We start from the raw sequence: 26,688 nt of genomic DNA, 5'->3' as shown, positions 1-26,688 counted from the left end.
TAAAAGTTTAAAGGCTGTGTAGCTAGGCATAAAAACTCAAGCCTTCATGAAGTTCTTTTAGCCACTTAAATTCACCAGAAATATAAATAGCAGAGAAATAATCATTTTTAAGAAGTTGCTTAATGTTTAGTTATTGTGCATATGTGGGAGGTACCTAACATTTTGATTTTCTTTTTCTGGCATTCTATGTTTAGAGCTTCATGCAAATAGTTGTTCCTAGCATTCTGTAAAGCATTCAGGGTAATGGGAACGTGTCACAGTAATACAAACTTTGTGAACCTTTTCTAATTATTTTGTGCTATATTTAATCTTAGTAATTTCAAAGATCATTTACACATCTTCTCTAATATTCTTACTATAGCTGCTTTGGGTTAAGTCTGGTTATAGCTTCTTTTCAGTTATTTTATTTATAATTTTTTCATATCATATGTTTATATAAGACTTTTATTTCCATATCTGACCTTACATCTATAATTCTTCAACAAGATTTAACACTATGGCCTCAGACAGGATTATTTAATTGTGAGCAGTAATCACACAACCTTCTGCAAAGCCAAACAAAAAAAGAACCAGAAAAATTCTTGCTATATTTTTATTCACTGCTTTAAATAATAAATTCATGGGCATATAGATCATACTTCTACAGAAGAGGTGACTACTCATTCATTGTTAGTGAATATTCTTTGTATATTTTCTCCTCTGCAAAATTCACTAGGGAAAAAATAGTTCGTACAAGCTATCATTTCATCTTTAATTAAAGAGAAATTACATAGTGTATTATATATTATTAATCTTCCAAGAACAGACATTGTTTTTACTGTAAATATTCTTTCACTTTTATAGGACTAAGAAAATAGCTCTACAATATAAAATTGAACACCTTAGTGAATACAGAGTAAACATTCGTTGAATACATATATGTTGCATTTGTTTTTTTAAAAAAAAACCTTGCCAATATACTTGAAAATAGTAGCTTCTTCTTTCTTTTACTACTATACTTTAATTTCTAGGGTACATGTGCACAACGTGTAGGTTTGATACATAGGTATACATGTGCCATGTTGGTTTGCTGCACCCATCAACTCATAATTTACATTAGGTGTTTCTCCTAATGTTATCCCTCCCCCAGCCCTCCGTCCCCTGACAGGCCCCAGTGTGTGATGTTCCCCACCCTGTGTCCAAGTGATCTCATTGTTCAGTTCCCACCTATGAGTGAGAATATGCGGTGTTTGGTTTTCTGTCCTTGTGATAGTTTGCTCAGAATGATGGTTTCCAGCTTCATCCATGTCCCTGAAAAGGACATGAACTCATCCTGTTTTATGGCTGCATAGTATTCCATGGTGTATATGTGCCACATTTTCTTAATCCAGTCTATCATTGCTGGACATTGAGGTTGGTTCCAAGTCTTTGCTATTGTGAATAGTGCAGCAATAAACATATGTGTGCATGTGTCTTTATTGTAGCATGATTTATAATCCTTTGTATATATACCCAGTAATGGGATTGCTGGGTCAAATGGTAATTCTAGTTCTAGATCCTTGAGGAATCACCACAATATCGTCCACAATGGTTGAACCAATTTACACACCCACCAACAGTGTAAAAGTGTTCCTGTTTCTCCACATCCTGTCCAGCATCTGTTGTTTCCTGGCTTTTTAATGACTGCCATTCTAACTGGCATGAGATGGTATCTCATTGTGATTTTGATTTGCAGTTCTCTGATGACCAGTGATGACGAGCATTTTTCATGTGTCTGTTGACTGCATAGATGTCTTCTTTTGAGAAGTGTCTGTTCATATCCTTTGCCCACTTTTTGATGGACTTGTTTTTTTTTCTAGTAAATTGGTTTGAGTTCTTTGTAGATTCTGGATATTAGCCCTTTGTCAGATAGGTAGATTGCAAAAATTTTCTCCCATTCTGTAGGTTGCCTGTTCACGCCGATGGTAGTTTCTTTTGCTGTGCAGAAGCTCTTCAGTTTAATTAGATCCCATTTGTCTATTTTGACTTTTGTTGCCATTGTGTTTGGTGTTTTAGTCATGAAGTCCTTGCCTATGCCTGTGTCCTGAATGGTATTGCCTAGGTTTTCTTCTAGGGTTTTTATGGTTTTAGGTCTAACATTTAAGTCTTTAATCCATCTTGAATTAATTTTTGTACAAGGTGTAAGGAAGGGATCCAGTGTTAGCTTTCTACATATGGCTAGCCAGTTTTCCCAGCACCATTTATTAAATAAGGAATCCTTTCCTCATTTCTTGTTTTTGTCAGGTTTGTCAAAGATCAGATGGTTGTAGATATGTGGCATTATTTTTGAGCCTCTGTTCTGTCCCATTGGTCTATATATCTGTTTTGGTACCAGTATCATGCTGTTTTGGTTACTGTAGCCTTGTAGTATAGTTTGAAGTCAAGTAGCATGATGCCTCCAGCTTTGTTATTTTTGCTTAAGATTGTCTTGGCAATGTGGGCTCTTTTTTGGTTCCATATGAACTTTAAAGTAGTGTTTCTCCAATTCTGTGAAGAAAGTCATTGGTAGCTTGATGGGGGTGGCATTGAATCTATAAATTACCTTGGGCAGTATGGCCATTTTCACGATATTGATTCTTCCTATCCATGAGCATGGAATGTTCTTCCAATTATTTGTGTCCTCTTTTATTTCATTGAGCAGTGGTTTGTAGTTCTCCTTGAAGTGGTCCTTCACTTCCCTTGTAAGTTGGATTCCTAGGTATTTTATTCTCTTTGAAGCAATTGTGAATGGGAGTTCACCAATGATTTGGCTCTTTGTTTGTCTGTTAATGGTGTATAGGAATGCTTGTGATTTTTGCACATTGCTTTTGTATCCTGAGACTTTGCTGAAGTTGCTTATCAGCTTAAGGATATTTTGGGCTGATATGATGGGGTTTTCTAAAAGTACAATCATCTCATATGCAAACACAGACAATTTGAGTTCCTCATTTCCTAACTGAATACCCTTTATTTCTTTCTCTTGCCTGATTGCCCTGGCCAGAACTTCCAACACTATGTTGAATAGGAGTGGTGAGTGAGGGCGTCCTTGTCTTGTGCCAGTTTCCAAAGGGAATGCTTCCAGTTTTTGCCCATTCAGTATGATATTGGCTGTGGGTTTGTCATAAATAGCTCTTATGATTTTGAGATATGTCCCATCAATACCTAGTTTATTGAGAGTTTTTAGCATGAAGCACTGTTGAATTTTGTCAAAGGCCTTTTCTGCATCTATTGAGATAATCATGTGTTTTTTGTTGTTGATTTTGTTTATGTGATGGATTATGTTTACAGATTTGCATATGTTGAACCGGCCTTGCATCCCAGGGATGAAGCCTACTTGATCATGGTGGATGAGCTTTTTGATGTGCTGCTGGATTCAGTTTGCCAGTTTTTTACTAAGGATTTTCACATCAATGTTCATCAGGGATATTGTTCTAAAATTCTCTTTTTTTGTTGTGTCTCTGCCAGGCTTTGGTATCAGGATGATGCTGGCCTCATAAAATGAGTTAGGGAGGAATCCCTCTTTTTCTGTTGATTGGAATAGTTTCAGAAGGAATGGTACCAGCTCCTCTCTGTATCTCTGGTAGAATTTGGCTGTGAATCCTTCTGGTCCTGGACTTTTTTTGGTTAGTAGCCTATTAATTTTTGCCTCAATTTCAGAGCCTGTTATTGATCTATTCAGAGATTCAACTTCTTCCTGGTTTAGTCTTGGGAGGTTATATGTGTCGAGGAATTTATCCATTTCTTCTAGATTTTCTAGTTTATTTGTGTAGAGGTGTTTATAGTATTCTCTGATGGTAGTTTGTATTTCTGTGGGATCGGTGGTGATATCCCCTTTATCAATTTTTATTGCGTTCATTTGATTCTTCTCTCTTTTCTTCTTTATTAGTCTTGCTAGCAGTCTATCAGTTTTGTTGATCTTTTCAAAAAACCAGCTCCTGGATTCATTGATTTTTTGAAGGGTTTTTGTGTCTATCTCTTTCAGGTCTGCTCTGATCTTAGTTATTTCTTGCCTTCTGCTAGGTTTTGAATGTGTTTGCTCTTGCTTCTCTAGTTCTTTTAATTGTGATGTTAGGGTGTCAATTTTAGATCTTTCCTGCTTTCTCTTGTGGGCATTTAGTGCTAAAAATTTCCCTCTACACTCTGCTTTAAATGTGTCCCAGAGATTCTGGTATGTTGTGTCTTTGTTCTCATTGATTTCAAAGAACATCTTTATTTCTGCCTTCATTTCGTTATGTTCCCAGTAGTCATTCAGGAGCAGGTTGTTCAGTTTCCATGTAGTTGTGTTGTTTGGAGTAAGTTTCTTAATCCTGAGTTCTAATTTGATGGCACTGTGCTCTGAGAGACAGTTTGTTGTGATTTCTTTTTGTTTAGATTTGCTAAGGAGTACTTTACTTCCAATTATGTGGTCAATTTTAGAATAAATGCGATGTGGTGATGAAAAGAATGTATATTCTGTTGATTTGGGATGGAGAGTTCTGTAGATGTCTTTTAGGTCTGCCTGTTGCAGAGCTGAGTTCAGGTCCTGGATATCCTTATTAACCTTCTGTCTCATTGATCTGTGTAATATTGACAGTGGGGTGTTAAAGTCTCCCATTATTATTGTATGGGAGTCTAAGTCTTTTTGTATGTCTCTAAAGACTTGCTTTATGAATCTGGGTGCTCCTGTGTTGGGTGCATATATGATAGTTAGCTCTTCTTATTGAATTGATCCCTTTACCATTATGTAATGGCCTTCTTTGTCTCTTTTGATCTTTGTTGGTTTAAAGTGTGTTTTATCAGGGACTAGGATTGCAACCCCTGCTTTTTTTTGTTTTCCATTTGCTTGGTAGATCTTCCTCCCTCCTTTTATTTTGAGCCTATATGCATCTTTGCACATGAGGTGGGTCTCCTGAATACAGCACACTTACGGGTTTTGACTCTTTATCCAACATGCCACTCTGTGTCTTTTAATTGGGGTATTTAGCCCATTTGCACTTAAGGTTAGTATTATTATGTGTGAATTTGATCCTGTCATTATGATGTTCGCTGGTTATTTTGCCTGTTAGTTGATGCAGTTTCTTCATAGCATCGATGGTCTTTACAATTTGGCATGTTTTTGCAGTGGCTGGTACCAGTTGTTTCTTTCCATGTTTCATGCTTCCTTCAGGAGCTCTTGTAAGGCAGGCCTGATGGTGACAAAATCTCTCAGCATTTGCTTGTCTGTACAGGATTTTATTTCTCCTTCACTTATGAAGCTTAGTTTGGCTGGACATGAAATTCTGGGTTGAAAATCCCTTTCTTTAAGAATGTGAAATGTTGGCCCCTACTCTCTTCTGGCTTGTAGGGTTTCTGCCAAGAGATCCGCTGTTAGTCTGATGGGCTTCCCTTTGTGGGTAACTCAACCTTTCTCTCTGGCTGCCGTTAACACTTTTCCCTTAATTTCAACCTTGGTGAATCTGACAATCATGTGTCTTGGGGTTGCTCTTGTCAAGGAGTATCTTTGTGGTGTTCTCTGTATTTCTTGAATTTGAATGTTGGCTTGCCTTGCTAGGTTGGGGAAGTTCTCCTGAATAATATCCTGCAGAGTGTTTTCCAACTTGGTTCCATTCTTCCCATCACTTTCAGGTACACCAATCAAACATAGATTCGGTCTTTTCACATAGTCCCATATTTCTTGGAGGCTTTGTTCATTTCTTCTTACTCTTTTTTGTCTAACCTTGTCTTCTCACTTTATTTCATTAATTTGATCTTCAATCACTGATACCCTTTCTTCCACTTGATCGAATCTGCTATTGAAGCTTGTGCATGTGTCATGAAGTTCTTGTGCCATGGTTTTCAGCTCCATCAGGTCATTGAAGATCTTCTCTACACTGTTTATTCTAGTTAGCCATTCATCTAATCTTTTTTCAAGGTTTTTAGCTTCCTTGCAATGGGTTCAAACATCCTCCTTTAGCTCAGAGAAGTCTGTTATTACCACACTTCTGAAGCCTACTTCTGTCAACTCATCAAAGTCATTTTCCATCCAGCTTTGTTCCATTGCTGGTGAGGAGTTGCAATCCTTTGGAGGAGAAGAGGTGCTCTGATTTTTAGAATTTCCATCTTTTCTGCTCTGGTTTCTTCCCATCTTTGTGGTTTTATCTACCTTTGGTCTTTGATGTTGGTGACCTACAGATGGCGTTTTGGTGTAGATGATCTTTTTGTTGATGTTGATGTTGATGCTACTCCTTTCTGTTTGTTAGTTTTCCTTCTAACAGGTCCCTCAGCTGCAGGTCTGTTGGAGTTTGCTGGAGTTCTACCACAGACCCTGTTTGCCTGGGTATCACCAGCGGAGGCTGCAGAACAGCAAATATTGCTGCCTGATCCTTCCTCTGGAAGCTTCATCCCAGAGGGGCAGCCGCCTATATGAGGTGTCTGTTGGCCTCTACTGGGAGGTGTCTCCCAGTTAGGCTACACAGAGGTCAGGGACCCACTTAAGGAGGCAGTCTGTCCATTCTCAGAGCTCAACCACCATGCTGGGAGAACGAGAACCACTGCTGTCTTCATAGCTGTCCGACAGAGTCGTTTATGCCTGCCAAAGTTGTCTGCTGCCTTTTGTTCAGCTGTGCCCTGCCCAAGAGATGGAGTCTAGAGGCAGTAGGCCTTGTTGAGCTCGGTGGGCTCCACCCAGTTCGAGCTTCCTGGCCACTGTATTTATCTACCGAAGCCTCAGCAATGGCAGATTCCCCTTCCCCAGCCAGGCTGCTGCCTCGCAGATCGATCTCAGACTGCTGCACTAGCAGTGAGCAAGGTTCCGTGGGCATGGGACCCACTGAGCCAGGCACGGGAGAGAATCACCTTTTCTGCTGGTTGCTAAGACCTTGGGAAAAGCGCAGTATTTGGGCAGGGAGTGCCCTGTTTTTCCAGGTAGTCTGTCATGGCTTCCCTTGGCTAGGAAAGGGAAATCCACTGACCCCTTGTGCTTCCCGGGTGAGGCAACACCCTGCCCTGCTTCAGCTCACCCCTTGTGGTCTGCACCCACTGTCCAACCAGTCCCAATGAGATGAACAAGGTACTTCAGTTGGAAATGCAGAAATCATCCATCTTCTGCATCAATCACACTGGGAGCTGCAGACCGGAGCTGCTCCTATTTGGCCATCTTGGTTAGGTGAAAATGGTAGCTTCTTAATGTGTCATTAAAGTGTACATCTGTGGACTTCTTAAAAATTGATGATTATTATACCTTCTAAGGTCCAACCTATACTTCTGTTCCAGGGTAAATATGATAATATACATATGCTTTCTGTTGAGATTGGACCATGACTGTATTTACTGTAGGGCTTAATGATACATTCATAACTGAATGCTGCAAATTAGGTTAAAGCCCTAGTTAATTTATAATGAAGGTTTTCAGTGTTTAATATTTTTAATATAAGTGACTTTAAATGTCCTTAATATGGGTTAAATTTATCTAATTTCAGATAACAGATATGTGTTCACTTATGTTCATAGCCCATGATTTAAGAATGTCTTATAAGAGAGCTTCATTCATTCATTCATTCATTCAACAAGCATTCTTGTTAGCCTAACAAGTGCCAAGTATTATAACAAGTACTACTTAGAATACCTCAAGGAATAAGATAAAATTCTTTCCCTCAGATATATTTCAAATTCTACTAGAGAGATATTTTTAAAAGTAAATAATTAAAACACAGGTAGCATCTCTAATTGAGGCACATAAACCATTTTATGTGAATCCTAAACAACATGGAACAAAGTTGGTTTTGTTGTAGGGAACGAGGAGGTCAGCATGCATTTCCTGAGGCAGGAACATTTGCCTAGTGGCTTGAAAGAATAGTAGTTGAGCAAGCAGGTCAAAGGGGACAGACTGTTCAGGCCAAGGTTCTAATATGCCCACAGGACAGAGGCATGGAAGATCATGAAGGATTTTGGAAATCATAAAATATGTATAACAGAATAATAGAAGCCAGATCTCAGAAGGTTAACAGGGACCATATTCAATGGTAGTTTGACTTTATTTTCTTTTTTCAAAAATTATGTCTATTAGGTCTGCTTGTTGCAGAGCTGAGTTCAGGTCCTGGATATCCTTGTTAACCTTCTGTCTCATTGTTCTGTCTAATATTGACAGTGGGGTGTTAAAGTCTCCCATTATTATTGTGTGGGAGTCTAAGTCTCTTTGTAGGTCTCTAAGGACTTGCTTTATGAATCTGGGTGCTCCTGTATTAAGTGCATATATATTTAGGATATATTTAGTGTTTTGGCTTCTGGCTTTATCACATGAATCCCCACTTAATATCTTTAATGACTATTTCTTTAAAACACACACAGAAAATAATTATAACAATAAGATCTCAGTAATTCCGGAACATATCATTATGAAATATATGAATACATATATGATTAAATAATGTTATATTTATAAATACATTTAAATTTTAACTATATATAATTAATTTAATATAGATAGATAGATAGATAGATAGATACATAGGGCCTCACTCTATTACCCAGGCTGGAGTGTAGTGGCATGATCAAAGCTCACTGTAGCCTCAAACTCCTGGGATCAATCAATCCTCCCACCTCAGCCTCCCAAGTAACTAGGACTACAGCAACATGCTGCTACTCCTGGCTAAATTTATTTTGTTGTAAAGAAAGGGTCTTGCTGTGTTTTCCAGGCTGGTCTTGAACTTCTGGCCCCAAGTCATCCTCCTTCCTAGGTCTCCCAAAGTACTAGGATTATAGATGTGAGCCACCACACCCAGACTGATTTTATTTTTTGTACGATAAGAGGGAAGTGTGACTCTGAAAGAAAACTGAAGAATAATTGTCCTTTGTAGCAAACACACACATAGTCAGCACATATACACAAGCAGATTGGGAAAGAGAAAGACAGAGAGACACAGACAGAGAGAGTGAGAGAGACAAAAAAAGAGAGAAAGAGAATTAATGATATGTTCTGGAATTACTGAGATCTTATTGTTATAATTGTTTTCTGTGTGTGTTTTAAAGAAATAGTCGTTAAAGATATTAAGTGGGGATTCACGTGATAAAGCCAGAAGCCAGAACACTAATTCTTTTAATATTCTTTCAATTTGTTAGAAATATCATTGACCATGTTTGTTGATATTCCACATATTTGTGCATCTTCATTCATTAGTTTTAGCTGGGAGTATTAATCATTTTATGAAGAAAGAAAATATTACTGTGCTATAGTAACTTCCTGCTATCTTCATGGCCTAGTCATCTAAAGAATGGAGAGGATGAGGTCAGGAGACACTCTTCAGAGTAGGCAACTTTCTCTGGAATTCATTTGTTTAAATCCATCTTTTAAAAGACTTATGTATATATAAGTTTTATAATCTGTATAATATTGCTTTCATTCGCAATGTAGCATTTCATCATCACATATTTTGTTTTCATTTTAATCTAGAAACTGTCTTTAATTTCCACCTCTATGTCACTCTAAAATCTAATCTACTGGAACTAGAATCTAAAATAATATGCAGTCAATACAAATTTCTCTTAAAAATGTAACATGTTATATTTCATGGATTTTGCTATTAAAGAATAAAGGGATGTAAGCAAAATATGTCTCCAATTTTTTTATAATTCTCAAAGTCTTCCATTTCCAATGTGCACTCTATCTGAAGTCAGAAGTTAACATAATTATAATATGCTAGATTTGTATGATTTTAAACACAGACACACACAAAAACTAATTTGATTCATTTACTTACAGAAAGCCATATCTTGGAAGATGTCAACAAGTGTATCATAGCCTTAAGAGACCAGGATGCTGATAATTTAGACCGTGCTGCGGGTGCTATCAGAGGCCGGGCAGCAAGAGTTGCTCACATCGTCACGGGTGAAATGGACAGTTACGAGCCAGGGGCTTACACGGAAGGTGTAATGAGAAATGTTAACTTCCTTACAAGTACTGGTAAGTCAGTTGCCAATAACAGCTGCACAATTTCTCTTATTTGAATCTACATAGCTACGAATATTCATACATGTGGGAAAGATTCTAGTCTGTGTTGCTTCTTTTGACATAAATTGCTATACAGTGCTTGCACACTTTGGTTATGCGATTTGAAATTTATCACTGAGAAGTAAATATATTCATTGGTGAAAAGAGGTCTTCTATAAATATATGCATTATATAAATTACCCACAGGCCTTAGTCAGAAACCACTTAGAATGTTTATTAATGCCTTATCTGTTAGGAGATATAATTAGGCTGATATGGTATCAAGTATGTGATAGTCACCAAACCCTCTGTTAACTGTATCATTGATATCCCTAAGTTTTTGTTTACATTACTTAAACACAGCAAGTCTGTCCTACGTTTCCAGAGAAATGCTCTTACCTTCGTCTGCAGTCTGTTTGCAAAACAGCAATTTGTTCTTGCACATAATCTTCTTTGATTGCATAAGAAATGTGGAACCAGTCTTTTGTGTTGGTTGCAGCACTCAGGTTAGTATTTTCGAAAAATCAGCCAGCAAATGCTTAGTTCTTGAATCCCTCAGTGAAATGGCATTTTAACACTGTTGTTAACCTTTCTCCAAGAAACTTACAGAAGTGTCTGAATTCATATGGATTCAAAAACAATGAGGACAATCAACTATTTTTATAAGTCATGATAGCAGAACTCCTTCCTGGGAAAACCCTTTGTGAATTTGTGAAATCCTCAGGTTAGAATTTTTACTATTGCCTCCTCACACTAGGGTGATGGTGCATCTGTGATTCCTAAAATATTTGAAATTCCAACCTTAAGTCATCGATCCTGGAGAATCATTTTTCATGTTATGCATATGGAATATGAAATTTGATATGCACATTGTTTAGCCAAAAGAGTAGAAGGGACAAGGATGAGTCATTTTTTAAATTTTTCTTTTATATTTGAAGCCACTCCTTGAAATGAATTAAGAGAAACAAACCAACAGTTGAATAATATTCACTAGAGACTAGGTCTGAAGTGCTATGCTGCAAGGCAAGCTTAGCAAGGTTTGCAGGGAATTGATGATCAGTTTTGCTGTTTTTCTAGCAAGTTGATAAACAAAATCATTGATGAATCTTGGTATGTAATTTTCTTACTATCTCTTTGAAATATTTCTAAAATAATGCAATGCTAACAATGTGGTAAGGAAAGATAAAACTCTTGATATTATTAAATTTATATTCCTATATCCACTCCTCAAAGTCACCGGTATCAATAGGGCACATAGTAGTTACTTTTTCAATAAGTTGTGGCAATATATTTACTTGTTTAAAAAGATGATTGTGTTCTAGTCATTCAGTATCTCTTCCCTAGCTAAATTTAAGCACTCCTTTCATGTTGGTCAAAACCACGTACAGAGTTTTCTGTGTCCCTGATTTTTTTCTACCTTCTGAGAATAGAATGTAAGTAAAAGAAGAATGTAACAGGGTTTTTTTTTTTAGACAAATAAAAATTTCCTATCAGGAATTGGTTAGGTAAAATCTAGGAGGACTAATATTTTGCCTCTGTCTCAGTTTTATAATCGTGTTAGTCTTGTGAGCATACTTTATGATCATAATTCTGTTTGAGGTACCAGGTTTACAGTTTTATGCCACTGTTTGCAATCACTCTGAGATCAGAAAATAATGAAACAAAGTTATTTAAGCACTTAATTGCAAGTTTATTAATACCTCTTTGATTTATAATAACCTTTCTAGATAGCTAATCCATATGGCTACATTATCACATTCAGAAGAGAAAAAAATCTGTTTTCTTCTAATTAGTTGTATATAATTTTAATTAAAATTCTCTAGATAAATTATGTCCTATTTCCCAAATATAATGAATATAAAATAATCCTGGGTTATTATGTATAAACAGCATCTTATTATTAGCGTAACGGTATAGTTTATGATGTCCCAATTTTGTTATTTTAGTTACTCAGAAAAATTTTGGTGTATCTTTGAAAAAGCTTTCCATTTTTGTTTATGTCTAATTCCAAACTATTCTCCAAATAGCCTTCCTTGAAATTTATGAAAAGCATGCCTTACTAAAAGGAATTCTGAGCAATAAATTAGATGAGAAAACTAATTAGATCAGTTTGATCTTAACCAAAGCTGAAAAATGTGAAAATTTTCTTTCCCATGGAGACATTGTCTATGAAAGATACTTCCCACTACTCTATCCTCCAGAATTTACTAACAGGAGATGTTCATCTTTGTTTGCATCTGCTTCACATCTTGGACTTATTAGTTATAAATAATTGCCAAATTAAATAATTGGAAATATCATGTTTTGTGTTATGAGGCCTTAATAGTTTACTTTTTAGCAAGTGAACAGTAATATCTGTGGACTGTCTTTCTCTGTGTTTCCTTTTCTTTTATACAGTCTTCAGGATTTAACCCTGCTTTCTGAAAATGACTTAATGAGGAGCTATAGTGAATTGTTGTTTATTACCAAGACTTTTCCGTCTTTGCAAAGTTTGCCTTAAAGTATTGTCATAAATGATGAAATATAAGCCATACTTATCTAAATCACAAAGAAGGTTTTTAGAACATAGCATCTTTGATTTTAATCAGACTTTGTAGCTCATTAGTACATTTTCAAAATTTGATGATCTTCTAAGTGTTTTCTCAGCATTAAGAAGCAGGGCTGACCTATTATATCTCAGGAATTTATATTGTTCACAAACTCTAGTGAAATGTAGTCAACATCTGGAATGCTACATTTCACCCAGATAGAAGCATAATATTGTAATCTTCATGTGAAATTCTTTATTCCACCCCATTTATCCTAACTGTTACTAAGCTCCTCCTCCTGTCAGGAATTCTTAATAGAGAAGATAGAATATATTAGCTTTTTAAATAAATAATAAACCTTCTGGACTGTATTGTGAAGGCTTACAAATTATACTCTTAGTGTCAACTTCAGTTATTTTGTACTATGTTGGGGAAAAACCTAAACTGGAAGTGGACGGACATAGGACATTTTTGTGTGATTTATGAACGCTATAAAATTCAGGAATCAGCAGGCCCCAGAGCAGCTGTTGCAAACCTCCAACCCCCACCTAGTTTTACTGTTTGCCAGGCTCAGGGACCAAAACAGAACAGGTACATAAATGAATCTGACCAAGATATCCTGGTGGCATCCACTGTTGGCAACTGGCAGTGATGGCAAATACAGGTTCATTCATCAAGTATCTGATGAGGCCGAGACTGGAAAGTGTGTATCCAGAATTCCCACCTTCTTAGAATGAACACTTGCCATATAGTTACATGTTTTTTGTCTCAGAGGCAAATGAGACAGTTGAAAGAAATTTTGAGCCAATAAATTTTTCTAAAATTTTGTTGTAAATTGTTTACTCCAGTTTAAGCAACAGATCGAGTTTTAAGATGTATTTCATTTAAAACGTAGTTTGAAAAAACTTTAATAGCAGTTGGTAACCCCTCTCAATTCCCTTTCATTTAATATAGTTTACATATACATATCTTGCATTTTGTAGCTTGATTAAAACATGCTTTTTTTTTTTTTTTTTTTTTTGCATTGCAGCTCTGTCCTACAATCTTAAATATTTATAAAAACTAAAGGTTTTAGTTCTAGCAGTCCTTACCCTCTGCAGTCCGGCAGTGTTTGAAAATTAGTAGTCTACATACTAGGTATGACTCAAAGAATTTTTATGTGGCCAGTGGAGTTTTGACCAACATAATTTTCACGGGAATTGGCTGGAGCTTCGTGGTGTCCTCTTTTTCACTGAGCCTTGGCCATGGTCTCTACCATGCCATAGTCTCTTCCACTCTGTCTCATTATAGCCCCAGTCTTCTTCACTCAGTTTACCTTCTTGAACTCTGGAGGAATTTGATTTCACCTAAAATTTTATTTCTAACTTTTTTTTTTTTTTTCTGATGTGGGCCAAAAGGCACCTTCCACAACACTTAAGTTAATACTTCCACAATGGCGGGGACATGCCAAGATTATTAACTGCCATCACTCTCTTTTTAAATATCTCTACCCCTTGTTTCTCACATCAAATTCTATGCATATTTCAAGAAAAAGCTTATATTCATGTCCTCTAGAAACCTTTGGCAATAATGAATTCTTTCTGTTCTCGTGCACTGTAGCTCTTAAGGGACGTGCCAACTCAATTACATCATCCCAGACAAGTATATGCTCTTGATGAACTCCTCAGATATACTGTCATAAAAATGGCTTTTCTGGACTGGGTGTGGTGGCTCACACCTGTAATCCCAGCACTTTTGGAGGCCAAGGCGGGAGGATCATGAGGTCAGGAGTTCAAGACCAGCCTGGCCAACATGGTGAAACCCCGTCTCTAGAAAAAATACAAAAAAATTAGATGGGTGTTGTAGCATGTGCCTGTAATCCCAGCTACTTGGGAGGCTGAGGCAGGAGAATTGCTTGAACCCAGGAGGCAGAGGTTGCAGTGAGCCGAGATCCTGCCACTGCACTCCAGCAGGGGTGACAGAGCGAGACTCCGTCTCAAAAAAAAAAAAAAAAAAAAAAAAAAGGCTTTTCTTTCAAAATGGAATATGAGCTACAGGAGAAAAAGACACTCATATTATTTTTCTTTGAATCTCTCCCAGGGCCTACCATTGTGTCATATGTTAGAATTGAAAAGAAAAAAAAATGAAAACCCAAAACGACATCTCTTGAATTGAGCTTCTAAGGCTTTGCTAATTCTATCCCTGCAGTTGGAATGATTGCCTTTTCTTCTCTACTGCCCTCTTAAAATATAATCATTCTAAACACTTTCTCAAATGCCACCACCTTTGCAAAGGAGCTTTTGATTCCCTTTCAGTTAGAATTAATTGCTCCATTATCTGTATTACTATGAGCTTGTCCTCTAGTTAATGTTTATTTCACTTTGCCTTTGATCATAATCAGCCATTTACATACAAGTTTCTCCCACTAGATTGTAATGTCCTTAAAGACAGACACCACACTTTCTTTATTTTTATTTTCCCCGGTAGCATCTACACATAGCAGAGGGGCCCAATGATCAATGATCACCAAGTCCTTCTCCAAAATTTAAATTTAAAATGTACTGCAAGATTACACTGTGATACAGTCTAGTTAAGCAGGAGAATAGGTTGTCATCCCAATTCAGGAGGAAAACAACCCGTGGAAACAGTGGGCTGTGTCAAAGGATGGGGCAGAGAAAAGATTAAGAAAGTGATTCATTACTGTCCAGAGTTAGATCTTAGCCACTTCCAGAAAACTTGGGGTCAGATTTTTAAAAGGTTCTTTAGCAAGCTTTTGAACAATTGATCATGAATATTGTGTATTCAATTACTTACAAGAACCATCATTGAACTACGTCTGTTGAAAGATTCGACTGAACCTAATTTCGCTAATGCTTCCAGCAAATCCCTGTAAGGGGTAGTAACTGTGCTTTCACATTTGGGAGCCATTGTTGGCGAATTTCCTCCCCTTTAAGCAGTGTGAACAGGCTTTCAAATTATATCCTTTCTGCCTTTTGGATTAGACGTTAATATAACTCTTTTTTTTTTTTTTAAACACAATTAGAGAGCATTAACAAGAGGTTTCTGTCTGCAGATCACTTGGCTAACCTGGATAACTGTGTGTCTTCGTGTTGATAATTGTAAAGTTGGAAATTAAATTACAACTCAGCCTCTCTAAAGAAGAGTAAGATCTCATGACCGTGGAAGTGCTTCTGTTCCCATAGGAGTGTGGGACCTTAGGTAACATTATGAGTTGAAGAAAGTAGCTGTTAGAACTTCTGAGTGGAAAAACCTATTTTCTGTCCAAGGAAGACTGGATTTATGTAGGACCCAGATCTAGTTAAGAGACTAAGGATCCAGTTAAAGAACTAAAATAAGAATGGCAAGATTCTTATCTTGCCATTTTAAGTAAATGAACATACAAACTTGTCAGAAAAAAGAAAATGCTATAAAAACTGCAATCTTCAATATGTATTGTGTGATGCAAAATCTTTTCTGACCTTTTTGACATGGTACATGGAGTAATCTAAAGTGACACTGTTGGTATAGCCTTATTTTTAAAAAAATAATATATTCTGACACAGTGGTAGAAATTTTATTGTTAAATGAGGAATAATATAAAGGGCTTAAGAGTGGATATTAAAGAATCATAAAGAGGGGTTGAGATACTGCCATATCTGAAAAATGTAAAATATGTAACTGATGTGGTTTGGCTGTGTCCCCACCCAAATCTCATTTTGAACTGTAATTCTCATAATCCTCATTTGTTGAGGGAGGGACCCAGTGGGAGGTAATTGAATCATGGGGGTGATTTCCCCTATGCTGTTCTTGTGACAGTGAGTTCTCACAAAATCTGATGGTTTTATAAGCATCTGGCATTTCCCTTTCGGGCACTCATTCTCTCTCCTGTCTCCCTGTGAAGAGGTGCCTTCTGCCATGATTGTAAGTTTCCTGAGGCCTGCCCAGCCATGTGGAACTATGAGTAAATTAAACCTGTTTTCTTTATAAATTAGCCAGTCTCAGGTATTTCTTCATATCAGTGTGAGACCAGTATGAGAACAGACTAATACAGTAACTGAGATTTTTGCTAAATGAAGGATGGGTTAACAACAGTGGAGATGAATTGGCATGGGCTGAAAGGAAGGGAGAATTGGAAGATGAACCAGAGAATGGGAACATGCTGTGTGGTTATTCACCAGTGCAAAGGTGTTCCGGAGGTCTTGTATCTTCTGTAACTCTAGAACACCTGTGACTAGCCTCATATGGATCTTCTCCTGGGAAACAAGATATCATCTAGAAAGAGAAAGAGGTCACATCTTTCATTCTGATCCTACTTTCCCGTATTTCTGTAAAATGACTAATTCAGATTTACTCTATGGATCTTTATGTGCTGAAGGCAATAGAAAAATAATTTATGTTTAAAAAGATTAGACATGAAGTATTAAGTATTAGTTTTGGTTCTGGGTTGCGAAGAACTGAAATTAAGAATGGCTAAATTAGGCAGAAAAACACAGGAAGACTGGAGAACAAGAAGAAAAAACTGGCAGACTGCAAGGGACACTTCATATAGGAACACAGTTAAAGTCATCCCAAAGAATAGCTTTCCAAAGTACCATTCCAGCCCCCTCTGAACACTTAATGCCACTAACAGTATCATAACATTATGACACTGGACCACACAGCTGGTACATTTATTCGCTACCACATTTCAGATGGTTCTACCACTGGAATAAATCATAAAATATCCCTGCTTTTGCTTCACTTGCTTTAAACTCAACTTCCAGTTCCAGAAGCATTATCTTAGTAGAGTTTAAATCATGTGCCCACACCTTGGCTGTCAGCATGCATAGGGGTGAGTACCTGGCCTTCGAGCTTCTTTGCAGACAGTGCTCTGCCTCACACTAAGACTCTTACACTGGCATATTCCCTGCATAATAAAGGGCTTTGAAGTCTGTTAGCAAAGGGGGAAGTTGGGGATGATGAGAAGCAGGAGAGGATGATTATCAACGAGGAAGCAAAAGGACCCAGAGAAAGGAAATTGAGGATTGATGCTGCCAACTTAATTGGACATCACTGGGACAATGGAACTACTTGCATCCATATTACGCAACCAAGAACATTGCCCTTCAGCAGCTTGTTGCAAAGCCAATTCTTTTAGATGGTTTATGAAACCTTTAAAACAAGCATAAAAGCCTGCTTTATTTCTGGTAGATTTATTAAACAAAGTATTATGATACCACTCCAAATTGAGGTACATTCCAGGGAAGACATGCCATAGCAGAATATATGATGTGAATATGATTCTATGGCCAAGACACTAGCTTCATAAAATAATGTTTGTTTTGCTGTATATGTAAAAGTATAAAGGAGTCTATGAAGGTTTTCAAAAAGGGGGAACGTTTACCCTTCAGTGATATACTGAGGTTTCTTCTTTCTTTAACTACAATGACAAAATTTAACACATCTGTATCCTGGTATTGTTCAAATGTAGAGTGATACTGAATTGAACTTTATATTTTGTTTTAAATCCAACAGAATGGGTACTTTGACTTCACTAATTTTTAAGATTACTAAGTATGAGACATTCTTTGTAACAGCATAGACTAGTGTTTTCTAAGATCATACTGTTTGAGGCTGGGCAGTGGTTCATACCTGTAATCCCAGCACTTTGGAAGGCTGAGGTGAGAGGACTGCTTGAACCCAAGTGTTCGAGATCAGCCTAGGCAACATAGTGAGATCCAGCTCTACAAAAGAAGAAAATAGTAATTAAAAAATGTTAGCCAGGCATGGTGGTACACACCTGTAGTCCCAAATACTTGGGAGGTTGAGGTGTGAGGATCACTTGAGCCCAGGCGTTTGAGGCTTCAGTAAGCTGTGAATGTGCCACTGCACTCTATCCTGGGGAACAGAGTGAGACCCTGTCTCTCAAAAAAATAAAATAAAATCATAATGTTTGCACAGCCACTGGGAGAAAAGAAGTGGCTGCTCAAGGCCCGAGGGGATCAGAGGCTCTGCAGTTATCAAGCAGTTTTAGCTCCTTCCCAGCTACCTTGAGAGCTAAGGAGCTCAAGATCTGAAAGCTCCTCTCACTAACACACACCAATATGCCTCACCAGAGCTGTTAGGAGCTCTGTTCTAGACAGCTGTCTACTGAGTAATCCAACAGTTAAGTATCTTTGAAAGATAATTACTGTAAAATGTTTTATAAACCATAACATAGTGTATGTTTTTAAAAATGTAGACAAACTGGCAGAAGGCTTCTCTCTTCCATTTCATCTCAAAAATCAGATTTATGAAACTAATGAAACAATTCCCTTCAGTTGTTGCAAGTATCTATTTCATGTATGAATAGCCTGTAGCTGCAAAGACAGCTAATTTTACTGTTTTAGGGGTCTTTATATATAGCCGGAAAAGTCTGGTTATATATTTATTGATGTGAGCTGATAAAACTTTTATATACTCATCTGTAAAACTTAATTCGAGGTTCAAGGTCATTGAGGCTGGAGAATAAACCAAGATATTATGTCCCTTAGATTTTCTTTCCTCTAGTTTGGGAGAGAACATAAACCATGTGAATTCGAGTGTGTAAATCAGATTGCATTTCCCCTGGTGGTAAGTAATTGGTGCAGGCAGCAGAACTTAATTGACAATAGCTTTAGCCATTTCATCCCCACCCTCTTCCCAACTATGTCTTTCATGCCAATTTTTATGTGATTCCTCAGATGTAGTCCTGGTTGGGTGGGGGTGGTTACAATGGATATAATTATATTGCCACGTTTTCAAGACGAGCAAGTTTAGTAAATGAAGAATTAAGCATTTCTTAGGTGAGCAGTACCTATAGCTGTTGCCGAAATAAGGTATATTGCATTTATGCTATCAGACTTCATGGACGTAAAAGCAAATGCTGAAAGGGCATATTGTTGCTAAGAAAAAAACAAATTAGCCGGCCAACATTTGCAAATGACAATGTTATCTACAAGCTTTATTAATAGATGTGAATATTTTATTCAATGAAATCAATTAATTGTTTATCATGCATGGGTAAATTCTATTTAGCTCTCTTTCACTTGGGAAAAAACTATATGTAACTAACCTGCACGTTGTGCACATGTACCCTAAAACTTAAAGTATAATAAAAAAACAAAAAAACTGTAAACAGTAGATATCATAAGATCATCAATGAAGAAAGATTGCTTGACTAAAGGTGGAAAGGATATTCTAAAGATAGCCACAACTGGAAGAACAATTCTGAGAGTAGAACAAGTGGACATCGATCAGGTGTCCAGTTAACCAGCTCAGGGAGGATAGAAGTAGTTCGAATAAAGCCAAGGAGACTTTAGACAGCTGGAAAGCGGTTTCCACTGTGTGCCAAGCCATGATTTCTGCTGAAATATATTTTCACTTCACAAATCAAAATTTCTAGCTCATGATAATTTACAGCTTCCTCTTTCATCAATTACAAAAGAAAGTATTACTGCTTAACAATACTGCACAGCAGCCTGAGGACCTGGGAAGAGATTTCTTCTCCTGAAATGTATTAGTAACCCAGTGCTATCTTGCAAAATGTAATATATTCTGGTGATCATCCACCATTTAATTTTACTGTCTGCCAAAATCTGTAGCAGTTAAAGTTAAATGAACAATTTATATTATAAAATTCCTCTGCTGATATAGGGATTTTTAAAAGTATCATTTATTATAAACACTGCTGGCAGTATTTCTTTAAGATTCCAGATATTCTAAAGTCTAGTGTTGATTGTAGGTTATAGTGATTTAAGAAAGGTTATACAAATTCCTTTACCACATGCCTCAAAATGCTTATGTAAAAAGAGGAATTGAAGTAAAGTATGGATGTTGATAAAAAATGAAATTATTTTTGAGGGAAGAAGAAGTAAGTTAAAATATTGTACTTCTCTTGCCATCTCCCCTATGTTATTTATTTATATATCCTTTAATAGCTACTTCTGTTGGTAAATCGGTATTAGTGTTTTTCCATTATTTGCATTTATTAATGTATTTGCCGTATCTCCACAATTACAATCAAATAACTTTGAGTCAAGGTACTAACAATGTTTTGTTTTGTCTTTTCCATCTATTTAGAAAGCTAACACAAGAGTAAACTGAAAAGATATAACTACGCAGTCCCAGTCTAACATCCCGTTAAAATAACAGTAAAGGAACACAAAAGGGAATAAACTCTTAATGGCAAATGCATGGGTGTAGGATTATCACAGGGAAAAAAAAAGATCCAGAAGATAGAAAGCAGCTGGAAACATGGAGATAGATGAAAGAGAGCAGCAAAAGCCTCTATCTAAACTGTGCACAGGAGGGCTCTGCTGAGGAGCTGAGTTTCTGCTTGACTGTTGTTAGACTTCTTATCACAACACTGAGTTCTGCAAGGCAATGAAGCAATGGCTTCATGTTCATGAGAAAATTAATATGATCTTAGAATACTATATTCATCCAAATTATGTGGTCAAATAAAAACCTTTTTGTGTGCATAAGAACTCAGAAATGTAACTTGTGTAGATCTTCCTGAGAAATGACTTGAAAGTGTGCCCAAACTAAACAAGAGATGGGAAAAACAGAAATAGGAAGACATGGAATGCTGAAATAGTGATTCTAACCCAGAGATGTAATGAATAAAATGGCAAGTTGGCAGATGCCCAGCAGATCCAGAAAGCAATGGATCCAAATTAGAATACAAAGTCAGCGGGCTCCCAGAAAATAATAATAATAATAATAATCATCATCATCATCAAAGAAGCCTTAAAAAGATGTAGAAAACCAGAATCACTAAATTAGTCACACGATAAAGAAAGCAATTTGCTATCCTCTGTAAAATGCATTACTCTACCAGTCCCCACCCAGGAGGCTTAGAATATCATGAATCTAACTATATGACCCAAAAATTTTCAAAATTTGGCTTCCACTGCTATCAGCTTATGCTTAACTTTTTGTATTTGTTCATTTCCTATATTTGTCATGTCTTTTGTCGTTGTTAAGAAACCAGATTTTAGTGTCACATGGCAAACATCTGTTATGCTGGTTTTGAATATCTATTACATACATTAAAGATATGTACATATGTGCGTATGTTTCTATATATTTACAATATTATATATAAATATATGTATTATATGTAATGTTGTAACTATATATGTATAGTATGTATTATATATATAACATGTCAGTGATTGATTTCTTTTGTTTTAAATGATCATTTGGAAAAGAGTTATCTTACAGCTGGGCTGGAACTCTCCATGATTACCTGGAGGTCTGACACTGACTTTTGGCCACAATAAGAAGGCGTGAACTAGTTTATATTTATAATACATTGTTTAAGTTTGAAATCACCTTGTTGGTACCAAGAGTCAGCTTGTTTACATTGTTTAGGGGTGTGTAGATTGATGGCTTACGCATGGGCTAACCAGTTACATAGCATGGCTTGGCTATGTGATCAGTGGGACATATATCCTGAAGATTCATAATTCAGAGATGAAGCACATCCTGTGTGACTGAGAAGGGACTCTAGGTAGGTGTGCAAGTCTCCCAGACCCGGGTGTGTGGGCCGCACATTCTTTCTTCTGCTATGTTGCATTTCTTATATCGAATAGGTCTTCTCTGAGTAGTTTCCATAGAATTTTGCAAACCCTTTCAATTATCCAACACCGTCTGTAACTGTTGTAGTTATAACTCATTTATTTTATTTTAAAAACCCACTGAAGATACTAGAACACACACACACAAAGACACACACACACACACATCTACCTTAATCATCCAGAGTTAAGCAAGTGGTTGCATTAGGTTTTGTTGCTAACTGCTCTGTTTTTATTTACTTTTTAAAAGGTGCTCAGTAAGCTTTTATAATTAGACTATCTCAGTTCATCCAGGCGGCTGTAACAAAATATGTTAGTCTGGGCAAGTTATAAACAACAGAAATTTATTGCTCACAGTTCTGGAGCTGGAGAAATTCAAGATCAAGGCACCAGCAGATTCAATGTCTGGGGAAGATGCATCCCTCATAGATGATGTGTTCTAAGTGGTGGAAAGGACAAACAAGCTTCCTCAAGCCTCTTTTAAAAAGGCACTAATAACTGTTCATGAAGGCAGAACCATCATGACCTTCATCTTTTAAAGGTCCTACCACTTACTACTATTGCATTGGCGAATAGGTTTTAACATATGAATTTTGGGGGAACACATATGTAGACAATAGCATAGAATTTGTGCAGTCAGAATTGCTGAATCATGCTTTTTTCTCAGAGAACTTTCCAAGCTCAAAAACCTTAGTGACTAAAGATTTATTTCGTTTAACTTACACATTACACCTAACTGACATGCATATTATATCTCATTAGTTAATGGGCAAATGTTTCTCATGAATACTGACTCAGCCTTTTATGGCCTTTCCTGCAACAGTGTGAGCTGTCCACCAAATTACAGCTTCCTTACTCTGCCTCCTTAAAAACTGAGAACTGCAACAGACATTATCCTCTCCATATTAGTTATTTATGCTGCATAGCAAATCTCCCTAAAATTTAGCAAATTAAGACAACAAACATTTACTGTCTCATAATGTCTGACGGTCATGAACCTGGGAGCAGCTAAGCTAGGTGGTGTTGGTCAGGGTCTCCTGTGAGGTTGTATTCACACTGTTGGCCAGAGCTGCAGTCATCTAAGTTTCACCTGAGGCTAAAGAATCTGCTTCCAAGCTTATTCATATGTTTTTGTTGGCAGGAGGCTTCAGTTCCTCACTAAATGGGCACCTCTCCATGCTGCCTATATGTTTTCACATCATGGCACCTCAGTGTGAATGATCCAGATGAGAGAAAGAGAGAGAGAGAGAGAGCCTAAGATGCAAGCCAGCATCTTTGTATAACATAACTTCTAAAGTGGCATACCATCGCTTTTGCTGTATTCAGTTTGTTAGAAGCGAGTAGGGCATGACTATCAGGAGGCAGATATCACTGGACCATGTTACAGGCTGCCTACTACAACCTCTAAATGGCTTATACTCCGGATATGCTTCATATGGTCCCATGTCACCAAATAGACTATACATTTTTTATTTATTATACTTTAAGTTCTGGGTTACATGTGCAGAACTTGCAGTTTTGTTACATAGGTATATGCGTGCCCTGGTGGTTTGCTGCACTCATCAACCCAACACTTACATTAGGCATTTCTACCAATGTTATCCCTCCCCTAGTCCCCCCAGCCCCTGAGAGGTCCTCGTGTGTGATGTTCCCCTCCCTGTGTCCATGTGTTCTCATTGTTCAACTCCCACTTGTGAGTGAGAACATGCAGTGTTTGGTTTTCTCATCTTATGATAGTTTGCTGACAATGATGGTTTCCAGCTTCATCCATGTCTCTGCAAAGGACATGAACTCATCCTTTTTTATGGCTGCATAGTATTCCATGGTGTATATGTGCCACATTATCTTAATCCAATCTATCATTGATGGACATTTGGGTTGGTTCCGAGAGACTACACATTTTTAGTGCACATATCTCTTATACCCCTCCCTGTTTTCTCATCTGACATTTAATACTGGAAACATTAGCAAAGGACCTGACATACAGTAAATGTATATATTAAATGGATGAATAATACAATGCACATCTTACCAGGTATCCTTAATAGAGTTGATTATTGATAGTATGGAATACTGTGGAAGAGGAAATCCTCTCCATTGCTAATTCATGCAACATGGTTTTATCATTTTAGAGACATACATAGAGGACTGTAACCATTGCCATAAGTATCATTTTATGTGCCATGGTCATGTGGAGAAATCATTACAGAGGAAATATGGAAAACCAAAATTCTAGATTTAGATTTACTGTGATATAATTGTGAAAATCCGTTAAACTCTATGGGCCCCATATCTGTAAGTGCTAAAAGAGGGTTAACTAGGAGATCTTCAATGTTCCTCTGTACATTATTTTACTTAAACCTTTAAGAAATGAATTTAAGACTCATTTGTCTATAATGCATTAATTTATTTGCTATTTAGCTGTTTTCAAATTCTCAAAATTCTACATCTTTTTAATAACCAAAGAAAAAATGTCCAAAATATAAAATAACCAAAGAAAAAATGTCCAAAATATAAAAAAGTGTTGTTTTTAATTTTTTAAAAAGTTGTCTGCCAATCTTGTACATTTTTGCTTCTGGAGAACTAGATGTTTTGTCGATGTAATTTTTTTATTCAATAATTTTTTTTAAAATTGAGATGGGATCTCACTGTGTTGCCAAAGTTGGTCTCAAACTCCTGGGCTCAAGTGATCCTCCCACCTCAGCCTCCCAAAGTTCTGGGATTTCAGTCATGAGCCAGTGCACCTGGACATTTTGTCCATATTTTAAGTGATTTTATTGTTGTTTTTGCTATTGTTCTAATGGTTGAAATTAATTATTTGCTATATATATATATATAACAGGAACAATTTGTCAGGTTTGTCAAAAGAAAGAGAAGTACATAAAGACTAAGCAATTTAGTTTATTGTGGTTTAGTAGGCAAATAATATTTGTAGATATTAAAACCAAAAGCTCCATTATAATTTTAGCTCTAATACTTACCAACAATAAGTGATCTTAGGCAAATTACTTAACCAGTCTAAGCCTTAGTTCTGTCATCTGTAAAACAAGGGCAATAAAACTTATCTCTTAGAGGTTTTGTGATAATTTCCATTAAATAGTATATATAGATCTCTTGAAATGCCTGCTGCATAGTCTTAGTTCTATAAATAGCAAGTTATTAACATTATTGTTGTTATTATTGGATTGGAATATAGTAAAGCAATACTTGTTTAGATTTCATGTGATTTACCTTCTGAATGAAGTGGAAATATGTTAATGTGCAATATATAAAACATAAATCACAGAAAACAACCAATACTGAGATTTGTATTTTGTTCTGACAAAATTTTATATCCAGGGATGTTTTCTCTTCCCCTAATATGTTTTTAATTTTTTTATTGTAATCTGGTGGCTTGGTCAGTTTGGGCTGCTATAACAAATTAAGTGGAGTAGTGGATTAAGCAATAGAGATTTATTTCTCACAGTCTCTGGAGGCTGAAAGTCCCAAATCAGGGTGCCAGCATCATCAGCATCTGGTGAGGGCCCTCTTTCTGGCCTGCAAACAGCTGCCTTCTTGCTGTCTTTACATGATGGAGAGCCGAAAGAGAAAGGAAGCAAGTTATCTAATGTCTCTCCTTATAAGGGTACTAATCCCATTATGAGGGCTCCACCTTTATGACCTAATTACCTCTCAAAGGCCCCATCTCCAAATACCATCACACATTAGGGATTAGGGTTTCAACATGAATTTGAGAGGGACACAAACATTCAGTCCACAGCATCTAGGTTTATCAGTTTTGTGTCCTTTCTTCAAACTAAAATTATTTTGAAGAGAAGACATTTTTAACAATTCAGATGATAAGCAGCGCACAATATAGCAAAGGAGATTTTTTTGGCCTAATGTTTAGCAGCTTCATTCTGTTGTTGAAATGTATCGCTATTACACATGCTTAAGGAATACAATGGTAGAAGAAACAGTGTATTTTATACCAAAAGAAAAATAGTGAAAGACTAAGTCATCTGATCTAAGTTTATAATGAAGGAATTTATTTAAAGATGTTTTCCTTTTCAGAAATAGTCACTTTTTTAGAGAATTAAAAAGATATCAAGAACATCTAATTAATAGTTATCTTAATGACAGATGACAGTTTAATTAAATGTGAAAAGCAAATTTGAAAGCATCTTAGTCTGTAAAACTACTTCATGTATAAAAAATAAACATTTGACAGAACTCTCAGAGCAAAGCTATCTGATGGATTCTTTAAAGCTACCAATTTATCAAATTACCTTTTTTTTTTTTGGTGAGGGGGAAAGTAGTCTCACTCTGTTGCCCAGGGTGGAGTGCAATGGCAGGATCTCAGCTCACTGCAACCTTTGTCTCCCAGGTTCAAGTGATTCTCCCACCTCAACCTCCCGAGTAGCTGGGACTACTGGCATGCACCACCACACCCGGCTAATTTTTTGTTATTTTTTAGTAGAGATAGGGTTTCAGCATGTTGGCCAGGCTGGTCTCAAACTCCTGATCTCAAGTGATCCTCCTGCCTTGGCCTCCCAAAGTGCTGGGATTACAGGCATGCGCCACTGCACCTGGCCTATCAAATTACCTTTTAATAATTTTGTGGGCTGGGCATGGCGGCTCATGCCTTTAATCCCAGCACTTTGGGAGGCCGAGGTGGGAG

The 26,688-nt window shown here is 36.9% G+C and overlaps 1 protein-coding gene across 5 annotated transcripts in view; it reads left to right on the top strand.

Annotated features, from left to right (window-relative positions):
* The window catches only part of CTNNA3 (catenin alpha 3), a 1,760,513-nt gene that overhangs the window by 1,280,590 nt on the left and 453,235 nt on the right, over positions 1 to 26,688 (top strand). For all 5 annotated transcript variants that reach the window (XM_034930662.2, XM_008955790.3, XM_034930660.3 and 2 more), the window contains one exon: positions 9,713 to 9,913. In XM_034930662.2, the coding sequence (XP_034786553.1) occupies positions 9,713 to 9,913 (201 nt within the window). The remainder of the gene's footprint in view (positions 1 to 9,712; positions 9,914 to 26,688) is intronic.

Source organism: Pan paniscus, chromosome 8 (assembly GCF_029289425.2).
Source record: "Pan paniscus chromosome 8, NHGRI_mPanPan1-v2.0_pri, whole genome shotgun sequence".
NCBI lineage: Eukaryota > Metazoa > Chordata > Mammalia > Primates > Hominidae > Pan > Pan paniscus.
Note: the sequence above shows the minus strand (reverse complement) of the source record. Positions and strands in the feature narration are given on the sequence as shown.